The sequence below is a fragment of the Typopeltis vanoorti genome, chromosome 16 (assembly GCF_054136105.1).
Source record: "Typopeltis vanoorti isolate ZY-2024b chromosome 16, IOZ_Tvanoo_1.0, whole genome shotgun sequence".
Lineage (NCBI taxonomy): Eukaryota > Metazoa > Arthropoda > Arachnida > Uropygi > Thelyphonidae > Typopeltis > Typopeltis vanoorti.
This window is the reverse complement of record NC_143564.1, coordinates 29,991,403-30,018,797: the sequence shown is the minus strand read 5'-3', so window position 1 is coordinate 30,018,797 and position 27,395 is coordinate 29,991,403. Positions and strand designations below refer to the sequence as shown.

Below are 27,395 nucleotides of genomic sequence, written 5' to 3'. Positions count from 1 at the left end.
GTTCGGGATAAATTTGACATATTTATAATTAATTATATTTTTCCGTAAGTTACATGTATTAACACACACTTCTCTTCATTTAAAAGTTTAGACCCTTCTTCATTCATATACAAGATGTCAGAAAGGATGGATAGCTGGAACCCACCTGAATCATGGAAGAGAATAACTTGTATCATGATGATTCGTGCCCGCCATCAAAATAAGGATATTACGACTGCTGCCCAATGCTCCCTGAATACAGTAAAAACAATCAGGCATGAACTAGAGACTTGCAATGGTGACTACGAGGATGTAGCAAGAAGAAAGATCCCTAGCAGACGATCTGATTGCGTTCGTACAGCAGAATTCCTCGCAAATCTGCAGGAACAGGTGTTGAAGAACCCTGGCATTGGAATTCGGGCTTTGTTCGTGGAGTTGCTAACTGTAGTCAAGCCCTGGATAACAAGGGTAGCCAATGGTAGGCCGTATGTATGGCAGCAGGATTCGGCCCCTTGCCACACCTCTGGGAAAAGTCAAAAATGGTTGTCTGAAAATTTCTACGACTTCACCAGTCCAAATGTTTGGCCTCCAAACTCCCCAGACCTTAACCCCATGGATTATTTTGTATGGGGTGCAGTTGAAAAAGACACCAATTGCACTTCCAGTAATACAAAAGCCCAGTTAATGGATAAAATTAAAACAGTTTTTGCGGCCCTTCCCAGGGAGACTGTAGCATCAGCTTGTTCGAGGTTCCGAAGCAGAATTGAAGCTGTGATCGATGCTAATGGTGGTTATTTTGAGTAAATCTTGTTGATAGTATTGTAATTAACTCTGCCTGTAATGTTTTTTGTCAATTCATTAAATTTAATAGATACAAAGAAGATTTTCTTTTTCCTTACGAAACTGTCAAATTTATCCCGAACACCCTGTATACACACACACACACACACACACCCCCCCCCTTTTTTGAGTAATGTTAGATAATGTATTAAAATAAGGGACACTCCTAAACAAAAACAGGCTACAATTATATTAACCTTCATGTATTACTGAAATAGAGAGCCAAAGGCTTATTTATCATACACATCCTGTAGGAGATGTGCTTTACATTATGGAAAATAAAATACTATACTCCACCTTTACTACCAGTTGCCAATAAGGTTCTTATGCTTGCATCCGCCGAAACTTTTAGTTTTCTATATATTCGGCACGAAACTCTTGTAGTTTCTATATTCGGCTATGAAATAATGTTGGATTCAATATCCACTTAATTTGTACCATCATGTATTATATTTGCAGTGTTTTTTCTTTATGTTTTATTGCATTTTAGCACATACTAGTAATGAATGTATGTATCTCTCAGATATACCATGACCTACGCTGCAATTTTTACCGCTGCGAGCTCCGCAGAATTCCATTTACCACACAAAAACGTGCAAACCTTGTGGTGTGAGTATGATGAAGTCATTCCTCCTACACAGCCTCCTAAGAATTATTAATACAGCAATCGATCATGGACGAATTGTAATTTTTACCAGTGATTATTTGATTTGATTAACGTGGTAAGATCGAGGGATTAATTAACCACGTTAATCCTGGGATAACTATTTTATTTTTCTAGGGCATTTGATAGGATACCACGCAAAAGGCTGTTGCATAAACTGTAGAATACAGATTTGGAATTAAACTCTTGACTTGGATAATGGGATGGTTGCTAGATAGATCAAAAAGTGGTATACAGTGGGTGTGAATCTACTAGATTTAAGGTGACCAGTGATGTACCTCAGGGTTCAGTCCTTGGACCATTATTGTTCAATCTATACATTAACTATACATTCTGACTAACTATACAATCTATACATTCTGACTAACATCAGAAGTACAATTGTTTGCCAATAATGTGAAGCTAGGCAGGCAATCAGGGATGCTACTGATATTCAGCACTTACAAAATGATTTGAACAGGATGGAAATTTGGGCAAACGAAAATGGCTGTCAGTTTAATGTTAGTACGTGTAGTAAAGTTATGCACTTTGGTGTGATTAGAGTTCCAGCGGTATGTTATATTAGTGGGGTTATGCTCGAAGAAACTGAGGAGGAAAGGGATCTTGGTATTTTTGGATAGGAATTTAAGTTCAAAGGACACACAGAAAAAAGTTGCATTTGGTCTCCTAGGTTCCAAGGGGATAAAGAAGCTGTAGAAAGGTTGCAAAGAAGAGTTACAATGATTATATCTGGATTATGAGGACAGATTGTAAGTATGTGGATTACAGACTGTTAACGCGAGAAAGAGGAGTGATGTGATAGAGGTCTATAAACTTTTGAATGGATGTAATAGGATATAATCTGATGAAATTTTTCGTTATGTGGAAAGTGGGGAGAGAACACAGGGCATCCATGGAAGTTAAGTTTTGTTCATGGTCAAGAAAGAGGTAAGAGCTAGGTTTTTCTCCCAGAGAGTAGTGAATGGGTTGAATAGTTTGCCTTTAGGGATAATGAGTGCATCAAGTGTGTGTGTGTGTTGAATGAATTTAAAGGAAAGTAAGACAACTGGTTTGAATGATTTATAGCCTCCATCGATGAGCCTCTACTCCCTGGAGGTCTCGGATAATAATAATTTTAGACAATAACAGTTTCAGTAATTAATTATATCAATTATTTCTGTAATTCTGCTATTCCACCTCATATTTGTTTTCACTGATGCCTCTTGGACTGACAAATCTTTATTTGCAATTCTGCTGAGTTTATCATAGTAGCCAACCTGTCACTGTTGGCGTTTGTTTCCTGGCAAACAGAATAGATGCCTCATAAAACTGGTGATGCTCCGTAACTAACATTATATCTGATTATATTTGATACAATTATCTCATCATCATCAAATTCCTGCTATGTACCCTCAAGGGGTGTACAGGATATGACAGTACTACATGAAAAAATTACATCATTACTAACTTCCTATCTACAATTTTCCTCCAAATCAGTCTGTTACTTGTCAAGACTCCAACGTTATCAGATCTTATATTTCTATCTTCTAAAGGCACTTTGTACCGTATCAATCTACCGATATCTTGGTCTTCCTCTGGGTCGTTTTCCTGCCAACCTGGCAGAGAACACTTGTTTTGCTAATTTTTCCTCTCCCATTCTATTTAAGAGTGACCATACCACCTGAGATTAGCTCTGCTAATGCATTTCTGGATGCTGATATTGTCAAGTTCTTTCCTAATATCCTCATTTTTAATATGATATTGCCATTGATGCCAATATCATATTAAAAATCTGTTCACGCCTCTAATCTTTCTCAGGACTCTCATATCTGCGGTCTCTAGTCTTTGTTCAAGTGTTTTACTTCTGACCCAGCTCTCAGATCCATAATTTAAAACTGTTTTGAACACTGTCTATACAGCTAATTTAGTGTTCCGACTAATTTCTCTCTTATTCCATATGAATTTATTCAATTGACTTCGCACCATACCAGCTTTGCTGATTCCGTTGTCTATTTCTATATTTAATTTACCATCTTCAGTAAAAATTGTGCCTAAATAGCTGAAATGTTTTACTTGTTCCACGGGTTGTCCATTCACAACACAGATGACATTTTCAATGATTCTGCCTATTTTCATTGTCTTTGTCTTTTTATTGCTGACCTTCATACCATATCTATTACAACAGCTATTCAATTTAGTCAGAGAATCTTGCAGACTTGTAGCAGATTTATTTAGAAGTATAACATCATCTGCATAAAGCAAAGAGCTGACATTAACATCTCCAATTTTGATATCAGGTTTAATACCACTTTCCTTCATAATGTGATCCATATAGATAATGAATAACAGAGGGGATAATGTACATCCTTGTCTCACACCAGATTTAACATTAAACCATCTTCCTGTACTTCCTTCAATTCTAACTGCTGACTTACAACTCAAATAAAGACTAAGTATTGCTTGATATAATGACCCATTTACACCATATAACTGCAGCGTATTGAATAGCTTCTCTCTTGGCACCTTGTCATATGCCTTTTCGAAATCGACAAAACTTAAATACAGATCTTTGTTATATTCCCATGCTTTCTCGATTATTTGTCGTAAAGTGAAGATCTGATCCTGACAGCCTCTATTTGGCCTGAATCCAGCTTGTTCTTCACCAAGCTTTTCTTCCACAATTCTTCTCAACCGTTTCTCACGTATACTTGCATATATCTTACCAGGAACACTCAATGGGGATATACCTCTGCAATTCTCACATTCAGTTTTATTTCCCTTTTTATATATGGGTACTATGAGAGCTCTACTCCAATCATCGGGAATTCGTCCCTCTGTCCAAGCTTTCTGAACTATGCAGTGGTATAAGACTTTTATACCACCATACTTCAGCATTTCTGGTCGAATATCATCTACTCCTGCTGCCTTTCCACATTTCAAGCCTTTGATGTCTTTTTCTCTTCAAGTATGGATATGTATTCCTGACTGCATGCCTGGTCAGTGTTTTTTATCATTGTGCTGTCATCACTGCTTGTTTCATTTAGCAGTTTTTCAAAGTAATTACTCTATACTTCAAGGATATCTTTTTCTCCTGTTTTCATGTCACCTTTATCATCTCTAACTCCTTTTACAGCACTCTTTCCTCCATTCCTAAGCTTCTTCAACAACCTCCAGAATATTTTGCCACCTTCTTGATATTTATTTTCTATATTCTTGCCAAAGTCCTCCCATGACTTTTGTTTAGCTAGTTTTACACACTGTTTAGCTTTCTTACATTTGTCTCTGTATTCTGTAAGAGACAAAGCTGACTTATTTGCCAGGAACTTTTGATATGCTTTCTTCTTTCCTTCACTGCCTCTAACTTCCTGTGTCCACCAGGAGTTCTGATTTTTTTATCCTTGCACACAACCTCACCACATGCCTCTCTGGCAGAGTCAATCAATGTTTTCTTCAGAGTTTGCCACTGAATCTCCAAGGTTTGATTCCTGTTCTCAAACTCTTTCGTTTTCTTTTCAATAATCTTTCTGTATTTTAGTCTACAGTTCACATCTGAGAGCTGCTCAACTTTTATTCGCTTTAAAACTTTCTTACATGTTATTCTTTTCAATATGAAATTCAATTTTATCCTGCTCAAGACTAAATAGTGATCACTTCCAATTTCAAATCCTCTGTACACTCTGGTGTCCTGCACCAGGGAGAAAACATCACTATCAACAATAACATAGTCAATGAGACTTTTCTTATTCCTTGCCTCTTCTTTCCATGTGAATTTGTGCACATTTTTATGTTGGAACATGGTGTTAGTAATAACCAGTCCATGTCCTGAGCAGAAATCTATATATATAATGAAATACAGTAGGTAATACTTCATTTTAGTTGTAAGGTCACCTATTATGACCTAACATAATAATAATTTATTGTGTACCAATATATTAAAAATTGATATACTAGAATTAGTAATGGCTAATTATTATTACTTTTAGTGTATTTATTATAAGTGTCTTAAATGTTGCTATTACTATGAGTAGCTTTGGAGTATGATGTTAAAATATATCAACTTCATATATAATTGGAAGCTGTGAGCAAGGAAGTACAGTTCAGTATGATTTGATGAGGCTTGACTCCATGGGAGATAACAGTTTATCATCTTGCTGCAGGAATTAAAACTGATACAAACCACTGATGAGACCTCAATAAAGGTTGAAACTGATCTGGGTAGTGACCCTTCCCATAAGGCATAGCATTATACATGTCCATAAGGATATGTGCTTTGCATTATGGGATAGTAACACAAGTGATTTGAAGTTATTAGCTTCAATATATGAGTTGCCCCAGTCCTGAAAATACTTCAGGTGCAGAATTTGTTTGCTTATACTTGGATAAAGGATTAAACCAAGTACATAATTTCTTGGTGTCTTTAATTTATAGCATGACCAAGTGGAAAAACTTCCAACAACTATACTGATATATGCATATAAGTTATTTTATTTTGTTAATGTATATTTGTGTGTGTTCATTAGAGGTCAGACTAGGTTAAATGATTAAAGCATTTAAATTTATCTTACTTTTGTGTAGTGTCATGTAGCTTATGTTCTGCGCATATGTATGTTTTCCTGATGATGACCTCGATATAGAGGTAGAAAAATCTAGTGTTATTTTCTTAATTATAAGTAATTACTCCAACATGTGTTTTTGTCTCCATAAATTCTTCATTATGAATCCCTTTGATTATGGTTAAAAGTATGCTCCTATTCTAAGTCATGAAAAGAGGTTTCTGAAAACTATATTTTAAACCTAACACACATACTGATTTTAGTGGACAATCAAAGCTTGTGCTTTACCAATGAAAACCACACACTCAAAATGAGCATTAAGTCTAAGCTGTAAATATTATCACTGTCCAGTGAACACCATGAGAGAAGGTCTAGTTTCTAAGGTTTCCAGCTGAGCTAATTCTTGGCCAGACAACACTGATATGTTCAATTTTCTGTCTTTCATATGCACGACACTGCTTTAAATTTGTCAGTCCAATAGAAAATACATTTAGTGTCAAAAGTAGGCTCAGAGTTCAACAATTTCAAAATCATGTTCTAGATGTCAAAGAAGTAACTTTAACCCTCCAGGCCATTTTGGGCTCCACCATGCAGGACTGAAGTCCCATGTCAGATGAAGACAATCGTTTTATTTAATGCCACAATTCTAACACAACAGGCTGTAGATTGGAGAATTAAAGTCTATTCATTGATGCTATCCACTTGGACAACCCAGCCAGTGCACACAAATTAGAATTTAAAACATTCAATATCTGCAAAGCAATGCTTATAGATTAAGTAAAATTTCCATATCAGTTTTATCATTCAGTCACTTTTTGTAGAAGGTCAAGAAACTGGCAGATTTCTTTTTTATGACTCTGAACCCATGAAAGATTGCACTCATAGTACATTAGTACTATGAGTGCAATCTTTCATGGGTTCACTTACTTTTTGAGCAAACTCATAGTACATTAGTACTATGAGTTTGCTAAGAGGTTTTTTTTTTCCTTTCTATTTTTATAAATTTATTATTATTATTATTACTTGACACCTCCAGGGAGTCTAAAGATTCATCGAGGGAGGGCATCTACTCTATAACTCTCCATCTCCACCACTCAACCTCATCCACCAACCGCATCATCTATACCAAAGCCATTTACTGTCCACCACTAGTATTTTCACAGATAATCGCAAACATCCATGCCCACGGCTGGATTCGAACCTGCAGATACGCTAACCACTCGGCCGGCATTATAGAAAGATAAATTTTATCTTCTATTTTTAATTTATTTTTTCATCTGGAAATCCTACTCTAGAGACCAAATGCAACTTTTTCAAGCCACTCCAGGCCTCCAATAAACAAAGTAGCAATCACACACCAGGCAATGTAATTCATCTCGCATGTAAAAATAATCGCAAACATTCATGCTACAATGGGATATGGACAGCCTGTTTGGAGAATGGATACACTAACCACTTAGACAACTAGAATGATAGTGTGAGTGAATTAAAACAGTGCAAACTGTTATGCTCTTGTAATTAAAAAAGTATAGTATACATTGTAAATAAATGTGATATTTATTATTACATACTGAAGTATGTGCTTTATATTTTATGAACTATCAAGAATCTAACATGTGCTTATTAAAGTGTTCAGAAAACAATGCACGTATTCCAAAATTCTATGCACTTCAAGATGATCAGAATTTCAGGACATTTTCTAACAAAGTATATATGCACACACACACACACACATATATATATATCTTTGTTTACAAAAAACAAGGCTTATACATATATATTTTAAATGCTGAGAATAAGACTATCATATATTACACAAGGCTTTATTTCTTTTCACTGTTTTTCAAACTGACACACAATGATGTTGTTATGGTGAAAATTGACAGATCTACATCTCCTAAAAACTACTTTAAACTTACTTACTAGTATTTCCAAATCGGATGCTGAATGACATAAAAAATCATCCTTTACCCAATAACCTCAAACAAAAAATAAAAATAAGTAAACTGTTAGGATAAATACACTGAAATTAGTGAAATGTGATCTCCTCACATCGAGTTCCCCCTTCCCCCAAGACAATATATGTTTACCAAATTTCGTGAACACGGAATGTACAGGGAGAGGAAAAGAACTCTAACAAAACAAAATTTAATAACCTTACCCCAGGTACAATTCCATCATATCTGTAGACCTTTTCAGTTCCCTTTTTGAGTGCAGGATCAACTAATAACTTGTAATTTCGCTTCTTCTTCTCACCTGGCGGAGTGTCATGAGGTAAGGGTCGTATTCCATTCATTGCTGAAAATAAAAACATTCTTAAGTAAAAATTATTAACAACATATATAGTAAACAGAATTCGATGCAACCTTTAATCGAAATTTTAAACCAGTTTCATGCACTGGTAACTTTTAATACGTGATCAAGTTTAACAGTAAAGTTTAATGTTAGTATCATTGTTTACAAACCTCTTCTTTGGAACCCTTCTGGGGTGTGTGGGGTTGGAAATTATATTTATCAATAGTATGAGTATGAAAAAGCTGTAGCAAACAAAGACACGACAAACTCAAAATTGATGTTTCATTGACTGTCTCATTTTCTCCTCGAATGACATGATAATGAACCAATATTTCATGCCTTGAAACCTTTGAGCAATTCTTCGCTCGTTAGCTGAAGACCACAATATAAACGTTATTTAAAGACTATAGGTCGCCTGCCATTCTACAGAGGTTAAAAACCTAAATCAAGTTACAAGACTGTTCGTTTTAATTACAGCAATACTAAACCCCACTGGAAACTTTACTACCTGTTATGTCTAAACAACCAATACCTCCATTCCAAATATTCACATTTCCCGAAACCCATTGGTTTTATCAACACGAGTTTACATTAACGAAGTAATCCTATAACACCCTCCACCACAGCAATACAATAACATATATATATGAGTAGGTATTGAACCACTATTCTCTCACTACAGCGCGGTGGCGTTTCCCATGATGCCTAGTAAAAATATGAATAGCCGTACATTCGGATTTCTTAAAACTTAGAAGGAAACTGATTTTTTTCAACTTAATTTTTCTTTCTATTATGCAGGTTATGTTATGTATATATTATATTTTGTGAGTGCCTTGGGAATACGATATCTATAAAGACATTATCACTGAATATATTATTATACTAATGTCTTTCAGTTTTAATAAGCACTGCTCCATCACATTTTTAAATACTTCCTTATAGTATAGTTATAGAAACGGTTTGTGTTCTGACGCTTGAAATTTATTTAGCGTTTCATGAGAAAACTAAGCATTAATCGTTATGAGTGTTTAAGTTCCTTGAGTGTTGTATTAGGATACGTAATCGAAGTACTTGAGAATCGTTTTTACCTTTTATTCAGTTTTCTTCTTTTTTTTTTTTCTTTGTTGAAGGAAAAGTGTTTTGTCAATTCCTGAAGGAAGCTTCTGCGAACACATAAGCAACGTTACCTCTCTTTCTTTTTGACGAAGGACCGAACTATGATAAAATATTTTATCATAGTTAAAAATGTATCGCATATTAAAACACAAGTTGACAGTTGTTTTAATGTATATGCAATATCTCCTTGAACGGGTTATATTCTTCGCTAGAAGCACAGATAGTTTTTAATTATCATAGTTGAATAATTGAAAGCTTTTTGAGAGTGAATTAAAGACGGACCTAAAAGTAATAAACACAAGCCTGTTTATGTGAAATAGTAGCTTGTTTTAGAAAGACAGTACTTTTCACCAATAGCGACTTTGGTCCATCAAATAAAACTAAGTCGCTATTTTGATGACAGTCTTAAAAAGCTTTGTATAGGTGACTCAGAAAAGAAGAAAAAAATATATTACACTGATTGGGCAAACTGATCGCTAAGAAATCGAAATTTTTGATAGCAATCGCTTGTAGTAGTATAACTTTCTCCATCTTGGTATTACGTTACTTTAAAAAAAACGAACCAAAGGGACAGACTTTTAATTTGAATGATAGCATTCAAACACTTCGCAACAATTTTAGTACTTTTGTTTCTCCCCAGATGCTAAATAGAAATTTAGAATGCTAGTATTAAAGTACTAAATAATAGCATGGATTGAAGCTTGAAATCAATTGGAAATTACTTTATAAACCCTAGAATGGCAAGGTTACACAAGTATACACATTAAAGAATAACACAAGTCCGAATTATTACTGAATGAAAAAAACAATTTTTTTTTTAATTCTTCACTTATTCAAATATGTATTTATAAGCTTTTTTTGACATTACAGATACAATAATGACTTGGAGGGCAGAGATGTTACCAGTGCATGGGAAATGGTCAAGGGGTGTTAGAAGAACATATCAGACTATATACCACATTCAGGAGGATAAATATCAGGTAGGAGATAGATGGATGACATCATTAAGCAGGAGTTACAGAAAAAATATCATATGTATAAAAATATTGTTATGGACCTCCAAGGAGTCGCAAAACATCATGGGAGGCCCATTTTTACAACACAGTCTCTCGTTTGCCAACTGTACATTCACAAACATATAAAGTTGAATTCTGTGAGCCAACTACAGAATTTAATTCCTAGCCATTTACTTTCAGTACATATTTGTTAGAGAGGCTTAACTGATGAACAAATTTAAGGAAAATAATTTTAATTGCACATAGTTGATATGCCTTATTGTTTGTTTGTTTTTTTTAATAAAAAACTCAAAGTGTACAAATATTATAAAATTTCAGTAATGCTATGCTTGATATGAAGTTTGGCTATCTTTCCATTTTTCTCTGAATGGATCTTTTTGCTTTTCATAGGATATATAGCTGCATCTAGCCCATTTCTTTACTGTTGAACCCTTTCTGCCTTCTCCTTAGCTTTTTTCTTTCTAGATTCTAGGGAAGTTAGAAGTACGTGTGTCCCTGAAGCCTTTTAACAGGCTGGAAAAGCTATTTTTCTCTTAGTATTTGAGTGCATGTTTTTCTTTGACTATTCAAAAGCATATTCTTATCATTAGACGTCTATGATGTCACGACACTTGCTCATTGAGTTGATTTACTTTAGATATCATGATCTATCATATCACTCCTTACACTTATTCACTGTTTACATTCTCCTTCTCAGATGATGTATATCATGTACCTATCATTGTATGAAAAAAAAAAAAAAAAAACACTTATATACCCTTTCCTTGCATAACTCCTATACAAGGTGGCACTATCCCCTTGAAAATATTCTTAATGTTCATTCAGTAAATGTCTATCAACAGCCATTTGTGGATACAAAAGTTTAAGACCTTACATTGGAGCTACATTTAAACTAGCATTAGCATCAAAATTTCAACTGTTACCAGTAATAATAATGTCATCCCTCCATTTCATCTACAAATAACTGATCTCCTTACACCCAGTATAATATTGTTGATAACGATTGAACAGGAATGGTCCCATTACTGAGCCTGTGGGACCCTTCTTGTAATCTTCCTTTTCCCTCATAAACAACTCTGACATATAACTAAAGAACTAGTAACCTCTTAGAACTATAGAACAGTTGCTGCATACATCCACTTCTATGCAGCAACCTGTTAACAGGCTTTTTTAAAATCCAAAAATTACTTAAAACATTAATTACAGTATGCTCTTTTCAACTACACTTGATATGTATGATAAAATGTGACAAGATATTCTATATTCAAACCCTTACTTCTTTTTCCAAAAGAAATAAAAACTGGCTGTTTGATGCTGCCATATTACTACCACCCATATGAATGCCATTATGTTATCCTCCTTCCAGTCTATAGAGACTAGAGATTCTTTTCTAACATCAAAATTTTCATTAAAATGCCAGTCACTGGCATTTTGCTAAGGAACCAACAACAGTTTCTTAGCATGTTTCGTTAAGACAGTGGCAAAATCATAGTTAGCCCAAATGCTGGGACTGGTTGTGATTGGCATTTATTATTATTTTATAGTACAGCACCTCCGTGGAGTCCAAAGACTCATTGCAGGAGATGCAAACTATCCACACAATCTATCACACCTCTTCTTGAACTCATTAAGGACAAAATGCTAACAACTGACTCTGGCAACTCATTCCATTCATTCACAAACATCCTAATGAAACATTTAGTCCTAATGCCCCCTGCTAACCACTCTTTTTACTCAACTTTCAGGGATAACTTCTTGTTCTGCCCCTTCTAGCCAAGTGCTGAAACATTTCTCCTGAATCAACCCTAGAAAATCCTTTTAAGTAACTTAAATGTTTCTATCAAATTCCCCCTTTTTTCACCTATCAACAAACTTTTGCAATCCACAAACTCTCAATCTCATAGGGAACATTCCACAGACTGCTCACCTCTCAATCCTCTTCACCACTTCCTCATCCCCAAGAAACCAGACTTGAGCACAGTGATCAAGATGTGGATGTATCAATAAAGAGGATTAACAACTTCCTTATCTATTAGCATGTTCTTCAATAGCCAAGTAATCTTATGAGCTGCTTTAGCAATATGTCATCTAAACTTCGACTCTCTGTCTACCACCCCTAAATCCCTAGTTTCATCTTTTTCCTGGAGCACAGTTCCATCAATGTGGTACATAGCTTGTAATCTATTTATCCCAAAATGAATAACTTGACATTTCTCCACATTAAGCTGAAACCTATTATCCTTTGCCCATACCGGCAGCCTATTTAAATCATCCTCCAATCGCGTCACATCACCTTGATTCACTATTCATCATCATCATGAACCATGGGCACACTGCCCATTGGTGTCCGATGCTATCTTATTCCACCATTCTGCAGATGTGTCCAAATAATTGTATGAATGTCTTTATCTTCTGATCCTCGCTTATTCTGCAGATGTGTCCAAATAATTCACTATTACTCTACTTAAATTTGCTTCATCAGCAAACAATTGAATATTTCCTTTCAGGTTATTTCCCATATCATTTATGTACAAATATAATAGTAGTGGTCATCACACTGAACCTTGCGGCACACCTCTAGTCACCAGCTTTTGCCTGAATTTCTTTCCTCTGTATGCCACTTTTTGATATCTGTCTAGCAGCCATCCTTTTATTCACATAACCAGTGTCATATCCATCCAATTTCTTCTAATTTGCATACCAGAATTCCATGTGTTATTTGGTTGAATGCTTTTGCAAAATCTAGCAGAATCATCTTGTAGCCATTTCCTTTGTCTAACTGAGCTGTCACTGCATTATAAAAAGTGAGTAAATTACTAAGACATTACTGACCCTTCACAAAGCTCTGTTGCCCCTCATAGAGTATCATATTCCAATTAACCCGCTGTTAAATTCTCTTTTTGACCAATTTTTTCCAGTACTTTCACCGTCACTTCTGATTGGTCTATAATTTTGCTACTGTAACTAGAATCTCCTAGCAGGGGAATAATTTTGCCCTCTTTTCACTCCCTTAGAACTCTTCCAGAGCTGAGACTTAAATTAAAGAGCCTAGTTAGAGGCATTGCCAGTTACCTTGCACATTCCTCGCATTGAGATTCTGCAGTATCCCAATAATCTCCACCTCCGTTTCTACATTAGTGTGTCTTTTACATTAACCTCACTTGTATAATATACCCTTGCGATTGTTAATAATTGGTGGAGATTTTTATATTCCAGGATATTCATAGATATTATCATATTATTGATAATATCTATGATATTATCAATACCATACCTACCACAGAGATAATCTCTGTTTCTAACAGTTATTTTTTTATTTTCGGTTCACTCCAATTGGTGCAGTGATCTTAACTCTTTCTTTCAGAATCCAAATAATCACTGACTCAAGACCAAAATACAAAATAAACACATTTAATAAAACAAAAACAATATATATACAGTTCAAACAAATATTACATAACTAACTACAAATTAATTGGATCCAAGGCCTTTTAAAAATAAACTTACACTTAAGACTAGACTAAACACTTTGTTTGCACAATCACAAAATGTTCATAGCCAGTTTCTTTCTCTGTCAAGGCCCTTTTCCGAAGATACATGACTTTATTCTTCATTTTCACAGGATCCTTTATCATCACTTATGTAACACACATTAATTCTATCTCTTTTCTTCAGTAGAAATAATAGTCAGATCCGGCGTCCTTAATACCAAATAAAACTTCCTAATCAGGGTTTTCTCGAACATTCCTTTAGAACGTAAATAGCAAATTCTTATTTTATTCACTAAATGCTTATTGACAGTCTTAACTCTTCCAATTAAAAAGAACTTGCAGTTCTACGATTCCCTTTTCGGAATCTACTATAAATCCTTCAATTAGTGTTTCCTCCAATGTTCCGTTTAAAATGCATATAGCAATATTTTCTTTTATTTATCCACATACTTATTCCACATTAAAACTTAATAGTTCTACGATTCCTTTTTCGGAATATACTATTAATTTTCCTCTGACTGTCACATAAAAACTTAAGTTCCTCCGAACCCTAAATATCTGCTGGCCTGTGTTCTAAATTCCTTCCAAACACTCTCTTGTTTGCTCTCCATTGCTTCGATACCAAACTTGTCAGCTGTCAATCACACATCAAACGTCTCGGCGAGCATGTGCACTCCATGAAACTGGTAAGCAAGAAGTTAGGTATAAATAATGGCTAACATGTTGTCTCTGTTAGCGACAAGAGAGAATGTCTTCATAAAACACAACTTTTGATAATTTTAAATTACAATAAAATTCTTGTAAGTAATACAAATATCAAATCTAGTAAGTACATCAATTTTTTAACTTCTTTACATATCATTTTTGACAAAACAATTTCAATAACGGGCACATAGCAAGTGCCGACAATGCGTGTTATGAAACTAAATAAACATTTTAACATAAACAATTCGTAAAAATATTCAGAATTTTAATTATGATTATTTTTACAAGTGTATGTTATTAGCCTCACTTGTATAATATATCCTTGCGAAGTGGTCACTCAGTAACTCAACTATTTTATCTGCTTCTGTCATCTCATCACCAGCAGCACTCATTAAGGTTATTTAGTAATTGTTCCTTTTATTTGCCATACAGCAAGAGAGCTCTTTGGGATTTCCCTTGGCCTGTTCGGCTAGTTTTTTCTTGTAATTTGATATTGCCTTCATTACCATATTGGTTATCCTTCTTGCCTGACCTTTGTACTGTTATGAGTTTGCTGGTCACCTTCTTCTGATATACTCTCCACAGCATTTTCTTTTTCTGAAGCTCATTAATGATATAAAGAGATGAAGCTCATTAATGAGATAAAGAGGTTATTATTCTCCTTTATAAAGCATCGATGCTTCCACATTTGGCTTACTGTGCTCAGGTCTGGTCACCTGGATTCCTTGGAGATGAGGAGGCTGTGGAGAGGGTTCAGAGAAGAGTGACTAAGTTGGTGAGAGATGTAAAAAATGCTCCCTACATTGATAGATTGAGAGCTTGTGGATTGCAGCGGTTGGTTGATAGGCAGAGAAGAGGGAATATGATAGAAACATTTAAATTACTAAAAGGTTTTTATAGGATTGATGCAGGGGAAATGTTTCAGCTGTGTGATAGTGATGGAAGAACAAGAGGTTATCCCTGGAAATTAAAGAAGAGTGTGGTTAACAAGGGTGTGAGAACAAGGTTTTTTGCCTGGAGGGTGGTGAATGAGTGGGATTCATTGCCTGACTTAGTTGTGAGTTCATCGTCTGTAAATGAATTCAAGAAGAGATATGATAGATATTGTTTTGATACTTTGGGTCTCCCGCGATGAGTCTACTGACTCCATGGAGATATCCGTAATAATAATAATATTACTTGTCCATCTAACTCCTACCTGATTAACCCTCCTTAACTTAGGTGTGCAATTTAATATTGCTTCCTCCAGATGACCCTTAAGTGTATCCCATGCACCACTAATCCTTATCTTGCAGGGTTTTATACCATGGCACAGCTTCAAGCTTCCTCCTGATTTTATCATAATCACCTGCCTTATAATTCTACATATATCCCTTCTTGACAGAATATTCCTCATTTTTTATAATCTCCCAAGTCAAGACTGCATGTTCATTTTATCCTATCGAAGGAAATGTGGCCACCTTAGTTACAGATAGCTCCTTTAATCTGATTTAGAGTATTTCATATTTTAAATGTTAGTTACTTCACTTATGATCCTTCAATTCTGTTCATTCCTATAGGAAAAATACCTACTGATAAAGTGGTCATGTAGACAAATGGCCTTTCCCTACTTAAACTGCAGACATGTATAATCTACAAGATTATACATGTCTACAGTTATTTTTCCTCCTTTGCTACTCAATGAAATAACTCTTGGGAATTTTCTTTGAACTGTTGTAACAAAATGCTGTCTGCTGTGTTATTGTAATATCTTCTTTTATTCTTTATTACTATTTAGCTGTGTGCGATTTCTCTCTTGTAACCTTTCTCTACTGCGTGTTATGTTTATCCACCTTCCGTATTCATTAGTCATATGCCTATGAACACTAAAAAATTTATTTGTCAGACTGCACCATCAGTATATCAAATATTCGGCATAAGACTCAATAAAACTTCCAGTAGATCTCTCTCTCTCTCTCTCACTAACGTAAATTCCGTCAACAAAGTGTATATAAACAGTCATGGATCTTAAGTAATTAAACTGTGCTTTTAATGCCTTAGTTGTTTCCCACTCACAAGTCTGATTTTTTTAGAAACAGTGCAGTTGTAAAATAAAGGATCAGGCAGCACTCTTTTAACAAATAATTAAAACACATTTATTTACATTAATATGAAATATACATGAATCAAACGACAGGGAGATTGCTTTCACTACCCATCTAAAAAATCTTTAGCATAAAATTAGAACCCTTTCACTTCAACACTAAATAATCTCTTTAACTCTAAAACTTATTTACTCTCTGCTTACAAATTCAACTTATAACTTCTAGTTTACTCGCAAAGAGGTTATTTTTACAAATTAGATATCAACTTCTAACATGCCAATTGACTCTCTTATGGACACTTCTTATTACTATTAAACTAATTCTTAACAGTCCATATACAACATATCTCCAAGATTATAAGAGAAAATATACATATACAAAGGGAAGTAACTTACAGAGGCCCTGTATCTCACATTCAGTTAAGAGTCTTTTACTAAAGTCTTTATGGCTTTTCTTTCTTTTCCAGTTTTAAGCTTCCTTCGGGAGTATCTTGCTGCAGCGATATCACCTCAGGATATTAGCGGGCTTTTTGACTGCATTCTGCAGTACTCAAATAGCACATATACAAGAAGTTTCAGCATACGGTCAAAGTCTCCTCTGGGTCCTTACTTCGTGAACTTCTGCTTCTTATTGCCGCCACTTCTGCTACTAATCGCCAATGAGTGTAATTGCTAATGACTGATCTGGCTCTCTTTGGTAACAGTGCTTCGCCTTTTGCTCTCTCGGCACCTGGATCTCGGCGCTCCTCTTTAGTAACTGGGTCTTGCCTCACCTCTTTTCTCTCCCGCCACTGCTCTGGTTAAGACTCTGCTTATGGTCAGCAGTTCGCCTCCGCTCTGGTAACGACTTCTGATGACTCTCTGCTGACGACTGAAAGCCCTCTCTGCTTTGCTCCTTCCCTTTTTATTATGCCTTCTCTGAGACCTTGGATGAAAGATTGTAACCCCTAAGAATTCGGCATGACTGTTTCATTTTCTTTCAAGTCCAACCCGCTCTTTGTTCTTGTCCGTGCACCCTTTTGATCGTAAGTTGCCGGACAGCAGAAAGTTGTTTGAACCTTTTAGACTGACTATGGAGGTGTTTATGCGCAGATCTTGTAAGCACTTTCTCATATGCAAAAGTCATCATCATTATCAAATTCCTGACATGTACCCTCAAGGGGTGTACAGGATATGATAGTATTACATGAAAAATTTACATCATTACTAACTTCATATCTACAATTTTCCTCCAAATCAGTCTGTTACTTGTCAAGACTCCAACATTATCAGATCTTATATTTCTGTCTTCTAAGGCACTTTTTACTGTATCAATCCACCTATATCTTGTTTTCCTATGGGTCTTTTTCCTGCCAACCTGGCAGGGAACACTTGTTTAGCTAATCTTTCCTCACCCATTCTGTTTAAGTGACCATACCACCTGAGATTAGCTCTGCAAACGCATTCCTGGATGCCGACAATGTCAAGTTCTTTCGTAATATCCCCATCTTTAATATGATATTGCCATTGATGGCATCTGTTTATGCCTCTAATCTTTCTCAGGACTCTCACATTTGCGGTCTCTAGTCTTTGGTCAAGTGTTTTACTTCTGACCCAGCTCTCAGATCCATAAGTTAAAACTGCTTTGAACACTGTCTTCTATATAGCTAATTTAGTGTTCTGACTAACTTCTCTTTTATTCCATATGAGTTTATTCAGTTGACTGCCTATTATACCAGCATTGTTGATTGTGTTGTCTATTTCCATATTTAATTTACTATCTTCAGTAAAAATCGTGCCTAAGTAGCTGAAATGTTTTACTTGTTCCACGGGTTCCCCGTTGACAACACAGTTGACATTTTCAGCAATTCTACCTATTTTGATTGTCTTTTTAATGCTGACCTTCATACCATATCTATTACAACAGTTATTCAATTTAGTCAGGGAATCTTGCAAACTTGTAGTGGATTTATTTAGAAGTATAACATCGTCCGCATAAAGCAAAGAGCTCACATTAACATCTCCAATTTTGATATCATTTTAATACCACTTTTCTTCATAATGTGATCCATATAGATAATGAATAACAGTGAGGATAATGTACATCCTTGTCTCACACCAGATTTAACATTAAACCATCTTCCTGTACTTCCTTCAATTCTAACTGCTGACTTACAACTCAAATAAAGACTAAGTATTGCTTGATATAATGCCCCATTGACACCATATAACTGTAGCATATTGAATAGCTTCTCTCTTGGCACCTTATCATATGCCTTTTCCAGATCTACAAAACTTAAATACAGATCTTTGTTATACTCCCATGCTTTCTCAACTATTTGTCGTAAAGTGAAGATCTGATCCTGACACCATCTATTTCGCCTGAACCCAGCTTGTTCTTCATAAAGCTTTTCTTCCACAATTCTTCTCAACCGTTTCTCATGTATACTTGCGTAGATCTTGCCAGGAACACTCAGTAGGGAAGTACCTCTGTAATTCTCACATTCAGTTTTATTTCCCTTTTTATATATGGGTACTATGAGAGCTCTATTCCAATCATCAGGAATTTGTCCCTCTGTCCAGGCTTTCTGAACTATGCAATGCAGCCACTGTAAGTCTTTTATACCATCATACTTCAGCATTTCTGGTTGAATATCATCTATTTCTGCTGTAATTACTCCATACTTCAAGAATATCTTTTTCTGCTGTTTTCATGTCACCTTTATTATCTCTAACTCCTTTTACAGCACTTCTTCCTCCATTTCTAAGCTTCTTCAACAATCTCCAGAATATCTTACCACCTTCTTGATATTTATTTTCTATGTTCTTGCCAAAGTCCTCCCATGACATTTGTTTAGTTGGTTTTACACAGTGTTTCGCTTTCTTGCATTTGCCTCTGTATTCTCAAAGAGCAAAAACTGACTTATTTGGCAGAAACTTTTGATATGCTTTCTTCTTTTCCTTCACTGCCTCTTTAACTTCCTGTATCCACCTTGCAGTTCTGATATTTCTATCCTTGCAGACAACCTCACCAAATGCCTCTCTAGCTGAATCAATCAGGGTTTTCTTCAAGGCTTGCTACTGAATCTCCTTTGGTTTTTTTTCTCAAACTCTTTCATTTTTTCTTCAATAATCTTTGTGTATTTTAGTTAACAGTTCACATCTGAGAACTGCTCAACTTTTATTCGCTTTAAAACTTTCTTACATGTTATTCTTTTCAATATGAAATTCAATTTTATCCTGCTCAAGACTAAATAATGACTTCCAATTTCATATCCTCTGTACACTGTGGTCTCCTGCACCAGGAAGAAAATATTTTGGGAAAATTTGGAGAAAACAGCAAAGCTAATAATAATGGCAATTACCTGTTGGATTTCTGCTCAGGACATGGATAGGTTATTACTAACACCATGTTCCAACATAAAAATGTGCACAAATTCACATAAGAGAAGAGACAAGGAATAAGAATAAGACCTCCACATAACTTTTAAAGGAATGCAGAGAACCGACCAGGGCTTCTGACCTAATGTCCAGTCCTCACCTTCTCGTGGTGTACCCTGTTGGATATCTACCTGGATACTGAACGAACAAGGATGGGCTGACAATTGGGGATTTAGCCAAACAAATTGTATTCTTATTGGTTAAACCAAAATAAAAATGATGGTATAACATGACAGAAGCCCCCATTGTTTTCGCCAGGGAAACAGGGCAAACAACGAAAAGCCTGCTACTGGAACAAATCTGAAAACGCACCCTCCCCCCCAACTCAACATCACCAGAGTTAAAGATCACTACTATCAATATAAGAAGCCAGAATGGCAAAGAAATGGAGCTAACTGAGGAATTAGATAAGTACCAGATTGACATAATAAGGGTGACCGAAACAAAAAAGACAAAAACTGGTAAGATATTTTTGAGCGGTAAATACAAAATGTTATATTCAGGCAATGACAATCAAGGAAAAGAAGGAGTAGCTATAGTATTCAACCCTAAATACGAGGTTAACCTTCTTAAATGGCAGGCAGTCTCAAGTAGAGTGATGAGGGCATATATCAGATTTGTGAACTGAGACTTATTTGTGCATATGATCCAACAGAAGGTTCCACTAAGGTAGAAGTAAAGGAATTTTTTGAGGCTTTAGAGAAAGCAACTGGCACAGTGAAAAAAGAAAAGTTGGTCCTTGTTGGGGATCTAAATAGCTGAGTAGGAAATGATTGTCAGACATACAAAAATATTTTGGGAAAATTCGGAGACAAGAGCAAAGCTAATAATAATAGCAAATACCTGTTGGATTTCTGCTCAGGACATGGATTGGTTATTACTAACACCATGTTCCAACATAAAAATGTGCACAAATTCACATAAGAGAAGAGGCAAGGAATAAGAAAAGTCTCATTGACTATTTTATTGTCGATAGTGATGTTTTCTCACTGGTGCAGGACACCAGAGTGTACAGAGGATTTGAAATTGAAAGTGATCACTATTTAGTCCTGAGCAAGATAAAATTGAATTTCATTTTGAAAAGCAAAACATTTAAGAAAGTTTTAAAATGAATAAAAGTTGACCACCTCTCAGATGTGAACTGTAGACTAAAATACAGGACATGGATTGGTTATTACTAACACCATGTTCCAACATAAAAATGTGCACAAATTCACATAAGAGAAGAAGCAAGGAATGAGAAAAGTCTCATTGACTATGTTATTGTTGATAGTGATGTTTTCTCCCTGGTGCAGGACACCAGAGTGTACAGTGGATTTGAAATTGGAAACGATCACTATTTAGTCTTGAGCAGATAAAATTGAATTTCATATTGAAAAGAATGACATGTAAGAAAGTTTTAAAGCGAATAAAAGTTATGCAGTTCTCAGATGTGAACTGTAGACTAAAATACACAAAGATTATTGAAGAAATATTGAAAGAGTTTGAGAACAGGAACCAAACCCTGGAGATTCATTGGAAAGCCTTGAAGAAAACATTCATTGATTCAGCCAGAGAAGCATGTGGTGAGGCTGTCTGCAAGGATAGAAAAATCAGAACACCTTAGTGGATAGAGGAAGTTAAAGAGGCAGTGAAGGAAAAGAATAAAGCATATCAAAAGTTCCTGGCAAATAAGTCAGCTTGTGCTCTTAGAGAATACAGAGACAAATGTAAGAAAGCTAAACACTGTTTTAAACTAGCTAAACAAAAGTCATAGGAAGACTTTGGCAAGAACTTAGAAAATAAATATCAAGAAGGTGGCAAGATATTCTGGAGGTTGTTGAAGAAGCTCAGAAATGGAGGAAAGAATGTTTTAAGAGGAATTAGAGATGATAAAGTTGACTTGAAAACTTGAGTAAAAAGATATCCTTGAAATATGGAGTAATTGCTTCGAAAAATTGCTAAATGAAACAAGCAGTGAAAGCACTGTGTTAAAAAACACTCAACAGGCATACATTCAGGAATACGTATCCATACTTGAAGTAGAAAAAGCCAACATTTCACATTTCAAGCGCTTGAAATGTGGAAAGGCAGCAGGAATGGATGATATTAGACCAGAAATGCTGATGTATGGAGCAAAGGTCTTACAGTGGCTGCACTGCATAGTTCAGAGGGACAAATTCTCGATAATTGGAGTAGAGCTCTTATAGTACCCATATATAAAAAGGGAAATAAAACTGAATGTGAGAATTACAGAGGTATTTCCCTACTGAGTGTTTTTGGTAAGATTTATACAGGTATACTTGAGAAACGGTTGAGAAGGATTGTGGAAGAAAAGCTTGGTGAAGAACAAGCTGGATTCGGGCCAAATAGAGGCTGTCAGGATCAGATCTTCACTTTACGACAAATAGTTGAGAAATCACGGTAGTATAACAAAGATCTGTATTTAAATTTTGTAGATCTGGAAAAGGCATGTGAGAAGGTGCCAAGAGAGAAGCTATTCAATACTGTTGTGTTCCAATTTACGATTTCTACTCTAATCTTACAAATTCCTTTTATCTATATTCTTCTAACTTCTATGCCTGAGATTTTACCAAAACTTATACCAATATCTAAGTTATTGCTCCCCGTAGTACCCCTAATATTTGTATTTATACTGCGCCTTTTTGGATATTTAGTTTAGGATATTACATACATAAACAAGGAGAAAGAACTCAAATATATCTGAAAGCGTAACTATTGCAGTCGTGACACTTAACTCGATTCTCAACTTAAATATTCCACGTGACTAAGTACAGTATTTTCAAGAGGTTATCAACTGCACCATTTATGTTGTCATAAATAGGGAGAAAGTCAATCTCGAATATATTTCTTAGTATTTAAACATTATTGCAGTCGTGACTCTTAATCGCTTTCCTCAACATTAAATTTCCTGCGTGATTAGGTACTATGATTTTAAGCGGTGCATTGGATTAGCAACATCAGACAACTCTTTTATCATTGAACAAAAGGTTTATTAAGTTTCTAAACATGGTACAATTCAAATACTAAACTAAAATACTTATAGACTAACATTAAATTATTACAAGTAATATGGCTATTTGTGATTATGCCGCCATACACATTAATTCATAAATTCACCTTATGTGAACAAATTAGATCTATTCACACTATCTGATTATTCATACTGAAGTAGATTAACAAATTATTCACTGCTAACACATACTTGTGACATTTCAGTTATTTTATACATTACATTAGACATTCAATTCTTAGGATACGTAGTTACTTAATTCACACTATTCCGTTATACCGTTAATTGCACTAACACACACAATTATGTCATTTAAATATCTTGTGCAATATAATAGACATGCAAAAATACCTTAGAACTCTTAACCATTCATAAATCTTTAACACTAGTCAATCTACACATAACACATTCTATCATATACTAAAGTCCTTATATAACTTTAACAGTTCTGTACTGGAAATCACGATACTTTTCACAGACAAATTTCTAGCTAACATAGGTTATGATTTACAGTACCTTTCTTGAGCTTTTCATATGGGCCATTATTCTTTTCCAAACGAACCTCTGGTATAACTTCTCGTAACTCTGGAATACTTTAACACACATATATTTGCTCTACTATCAGCAACGAGGACATCGATCTCTTTACAGCTTTCTGCTTTGCGTAGTTATCACTAGCGTCGAAACGAAGAAGATCCCTCCTTTCCTAGGATTCTATGGCAATTTTTCCTTTGCTTCCTACTCGGGAAAACGGGAATCGAAATCCCGCTCACTTTCGTTTCCGTGTTGTGACGAGGAGATATCACCCCTGTCGCCGGAAAACCCCGTGAACTCCACCGGAACCAAAACCAAACTCCAAGGCCAAAAGCGACTATCCAAAAAAAAAAGTCTTCCCCAGGGGGTTACCAACCCTTTTATAGCTGCTTCCCTAATGACACCTTTTCTTACTTCCTTTCTCCTCCTTCTACTTGTTTTTTAATCATCGACCAATTAGGGTGGCGTTTTCTCGCCAAACGTCATTTGATCGGCAAGCCCGTTCTCAATGTTTCAATCCGGGGATCGGCCCTAAGCGATAGCTTTGCTTTTCTTGTGCTAGCCTGACTTAATCCCCTTTCAAACTTTTTCTATGAATTCTACTTAATAACTTAATCTCTCACATAACGTATTTTATGACTCACCCATTTCTACTTATTTACTTAACTCTCTCATTTTTAATCGTATTACAATATTAATCTATACTTTCCTTTGTTAGCTACTTATTTAGTTAGAATTCCTTATTTTAAGTCATATTACAATATTAATACATTCCTTCCTTTATCAGCTACTTTAACAACAACCCTTATGTTTTATACATATTACTGGATGCAAGAAATTTTCCATTAAATAATTCATTTTTTTATGCAGGGGTTTTAATTTATGATACACCATGATGGCTGAGAATACTATATTCCTAAGATATCAGGTGTAACAATACGCTACAGTTATATGGTGTCAATGGGGCATTATATCAAGCAATACTTAGTCTTTATTTGAGTTGTAATGTTAGAATTGAAGGAAGTACAGTAAGAAGGTTTAATGTTAAATCTGGTGTGAGACAAGGATGTACATTATCCCCTCTGTTATTCATTATCTGTATGGATTACATTATGAAGGAAAGTAGTATTGAACTTTATATGAAAATTGGAGATGTTAATGTCAGCTCTTTGCTTTATGAAGACGATGTTATACTTCCAAATAAATCTGCTACAAGTCTGCAAGGTTCCCTGACTAAATTGAATAACCGTTGTAATAGATATGGTACCAAGGTCAGAAATAACAAGACAACGATAATGAAAATGAAAGTTCTCATTTTTAATGGCAGAAGCATTAAAAATGAGAACTGAATTGTGAATGATGAACCTGTGGAACAAGTAAAACATTTCAGCTAATTTGGCATTATTTTTAGTGAAGATGGTAAATTAAATATGGAAATAGACAACAGAATCAACATAGCTGGTATGGTAGGATGTCAATTCAATAAATTCATATGGAAGAAGAGAGAAATTAGTTGGAACACTAAATTAGCCAAGACAGTGTTCAAAACAGTTTTAAATTATGGATCTGAGAGCTGGGTCAGAAGTAAAACACTTGAACAAAGACTAGACCACAAATATGAGAGTCCTGAGAAAGATTAGAGGCATTAACAGATGCCATCAATGGCAATATCATATTAAAAATGAGGATATTAGGAAAGAACTTGACATTGTCAGCATCCAGGAGTGCATTAGCAGAGCTAATCTCAGGTGGTACGGTCACTTAAACAGAGTGGACGATTAAAGATTAGCAAAAAACAAGTGTTCTCTGACAGGTTGGCAGGAAAAAGACCCATAGGAAGACCAAGATATAGGTGGATTGATACAGTAAAGAGTGCCTTAGAAGACAGAAATATAAGATCTGATAATGTTGGAGTCTTGACAAGTAACAGACTGATTTGGAGGAAAATTGTAGATATGAAGTTAGTAATGATGTAAATTTTTCATTAACATCATTAATTCCTTCATTAATTCCATCATTAATTGATCATCATCACAAATTCCTGCCATGTACACCTGGAGGGTACATGGCAGGAATTTGATGATGATGATCAATTATTTGCAACCAAATTTGCACAGAGAGGAGACGATCTGTTTGCTCTAATATATATTAGAAAACAATAATGAAGGAGAATGCTATATTTGGTTGGTGTATTTCATAGGGTCCCAAATTTTTTCGGGCCACCCCCACTTCGCAAGACATAAATTTTGTAACGCCCCCATTATAACAGTTTTCCGCTTTCAAACTGTTTGATATTTTTGACGTAAATTACAATTAATGATACATTACTGCTTATGCCGTTAAATTTTTAAAAAGAAGTGCCCAATATGTGCTTCATCTTGAACACAGTTATTGCTATACCGATTTTGGTGAAACGTAGCCCATATGTAAAGATTGTAAAATGTATGCTCGAATAACATTATGCATAGTTTCATACAATGGTTTAAATATGAAAATGTGGAATACAATTAAGTGATTGCATTGCATTAGTAAGAATCTTATTGTAATAATTAAAACACCATTAAATATATTACAAAATTGTTTATTTCTTACTTTTAAAGTAAAAATACAAAGCAAAAATAACAAATGAATGTGAAGTTTCATACAATGGTTTAAATATGAAAACTTGGAATACATATTAAGAGATTGCATTACATTAGTAAGAATCTTATTGTAATAATTAAAACACCATCAAATGTATTAGATCGTTTATTTCGAACTTACAAAGTAAAAATGCAAAGAAAAATAACAAATTAATGTGAAGGATGAGCCTGGTGCATTTTTAAAAGTTTGTTAATATCGTGTTCAACTTTCGTTAAAAACAGTTGTAAATCACCATGCTCAGTTATATGCAATCGGTTCCTTTTCTTAGATGGTAAATTCACTACAGCACTAAACCCACGCTCAGCCAAATAAGAAAATGGAAATGCAATTAAAAATTTCTGCACTATTTCCCATAATCCAGGGTACAGTGTCGGTATTGATTTTTGAAGCCAGAACTCTTGGTATCCAGTTTTGAATTTTATTTTTAGTTCTTCATTTGTTGTGAGTTCTATGAGTTCCACTTCTAAATTTGATGATCCTGCTGTGCTTACATGTGAGAAAGGATCTAGAACCCAATTTGGTATATTCATGTTTAGAATATCCTTGAATCGCTCATTGCAATCAGCATGGAGAACCTCCAAGTGTTGGCAGTATGTAAGTAAATCTTCCTTTTTGAGAGACACTGCTGATAAATTTGAAAAGTGGCTATATTCCCCTCGGCCCATATTCTGCTTGAACAGAAGAAGTTTCCCTACAAAAGCGGCAATAACGTTTTTTGTTTTAATTAAATTCAATTCATCACCTTTTAGTTGTAGATTGACTTGATTAAATATTTTATAGAGGTCTGTCAAATAAGCGATATCATTTTTGAATGTAATCAGATTGGCCCACAATCCATCGTTTTTTTTTTTTTCTAGGAACTCTGGTACTGAATCAAACAAATTGTAAAATCGAATCAGACAAATACCTTTTGAAAGCCAGTAAACGATTGAAATGTTCATCGTTTTCACTACAAAGTTGGCTAAACAATCTGTCACTCAATGAATTGCTTCTAATCTTGTTGAATATTCTAATAACGTAATGGAGCGACGTGTGCAGGCGTTCACTTAAATTTTTCGCTACCA

At 35.0% G+C, this 27,395-nt stretch overlaps 1 protein-coding gene and 1 long non-coding RNA gene across 2 annotated transcripts in view; one reads left to right on the top strand and one right to left on the bottom strand.

Moving 5' to 3' along the window:
• The window catches only part of Set1 (SET domain containing 1), a 318,942-nt gene extending 310,082 nt beyond the window's left edge, over positions 1–8,860 (bottom strand). Inside the window, exons 1-2 of the mRNA XM_090405939.1 lie at positions 8,481–8,860; positions 8,177–8,313 (exon numbers count right to left, since the gene is read on the bottom strand). Of these exons, the coding sequence (XP_090262065.1) occupies positions 8,177–8,311 (135 nt within the window). The 5' untranslated portion in view covers positions 8,312–8,313; positions 8,481–8,860. The remainder of the gene's footprint in view (positions 1–8,176; positions 8,314–8,480) is intronic.
• A 181-nt stretch (positions 8,861–9,041) lies between these two features.
• Positions 9,042–27,395, top strand: part of LOC150097916 (uncharacterized) — a 96,590-nt gene continuing 78,236 nt past the window's right edge. The window contains exons 1-2 of the long non-coding RNA XR_016549581.1: positions 9,042–9,134; positions 10,297–10,406. This is a non-coding gene — a long non-coding RNA (uncharacterized LOC150097916). The remainder of the gene's footprint in view (positions 9,135–10,296; positions 10,407–27,395) is intronic.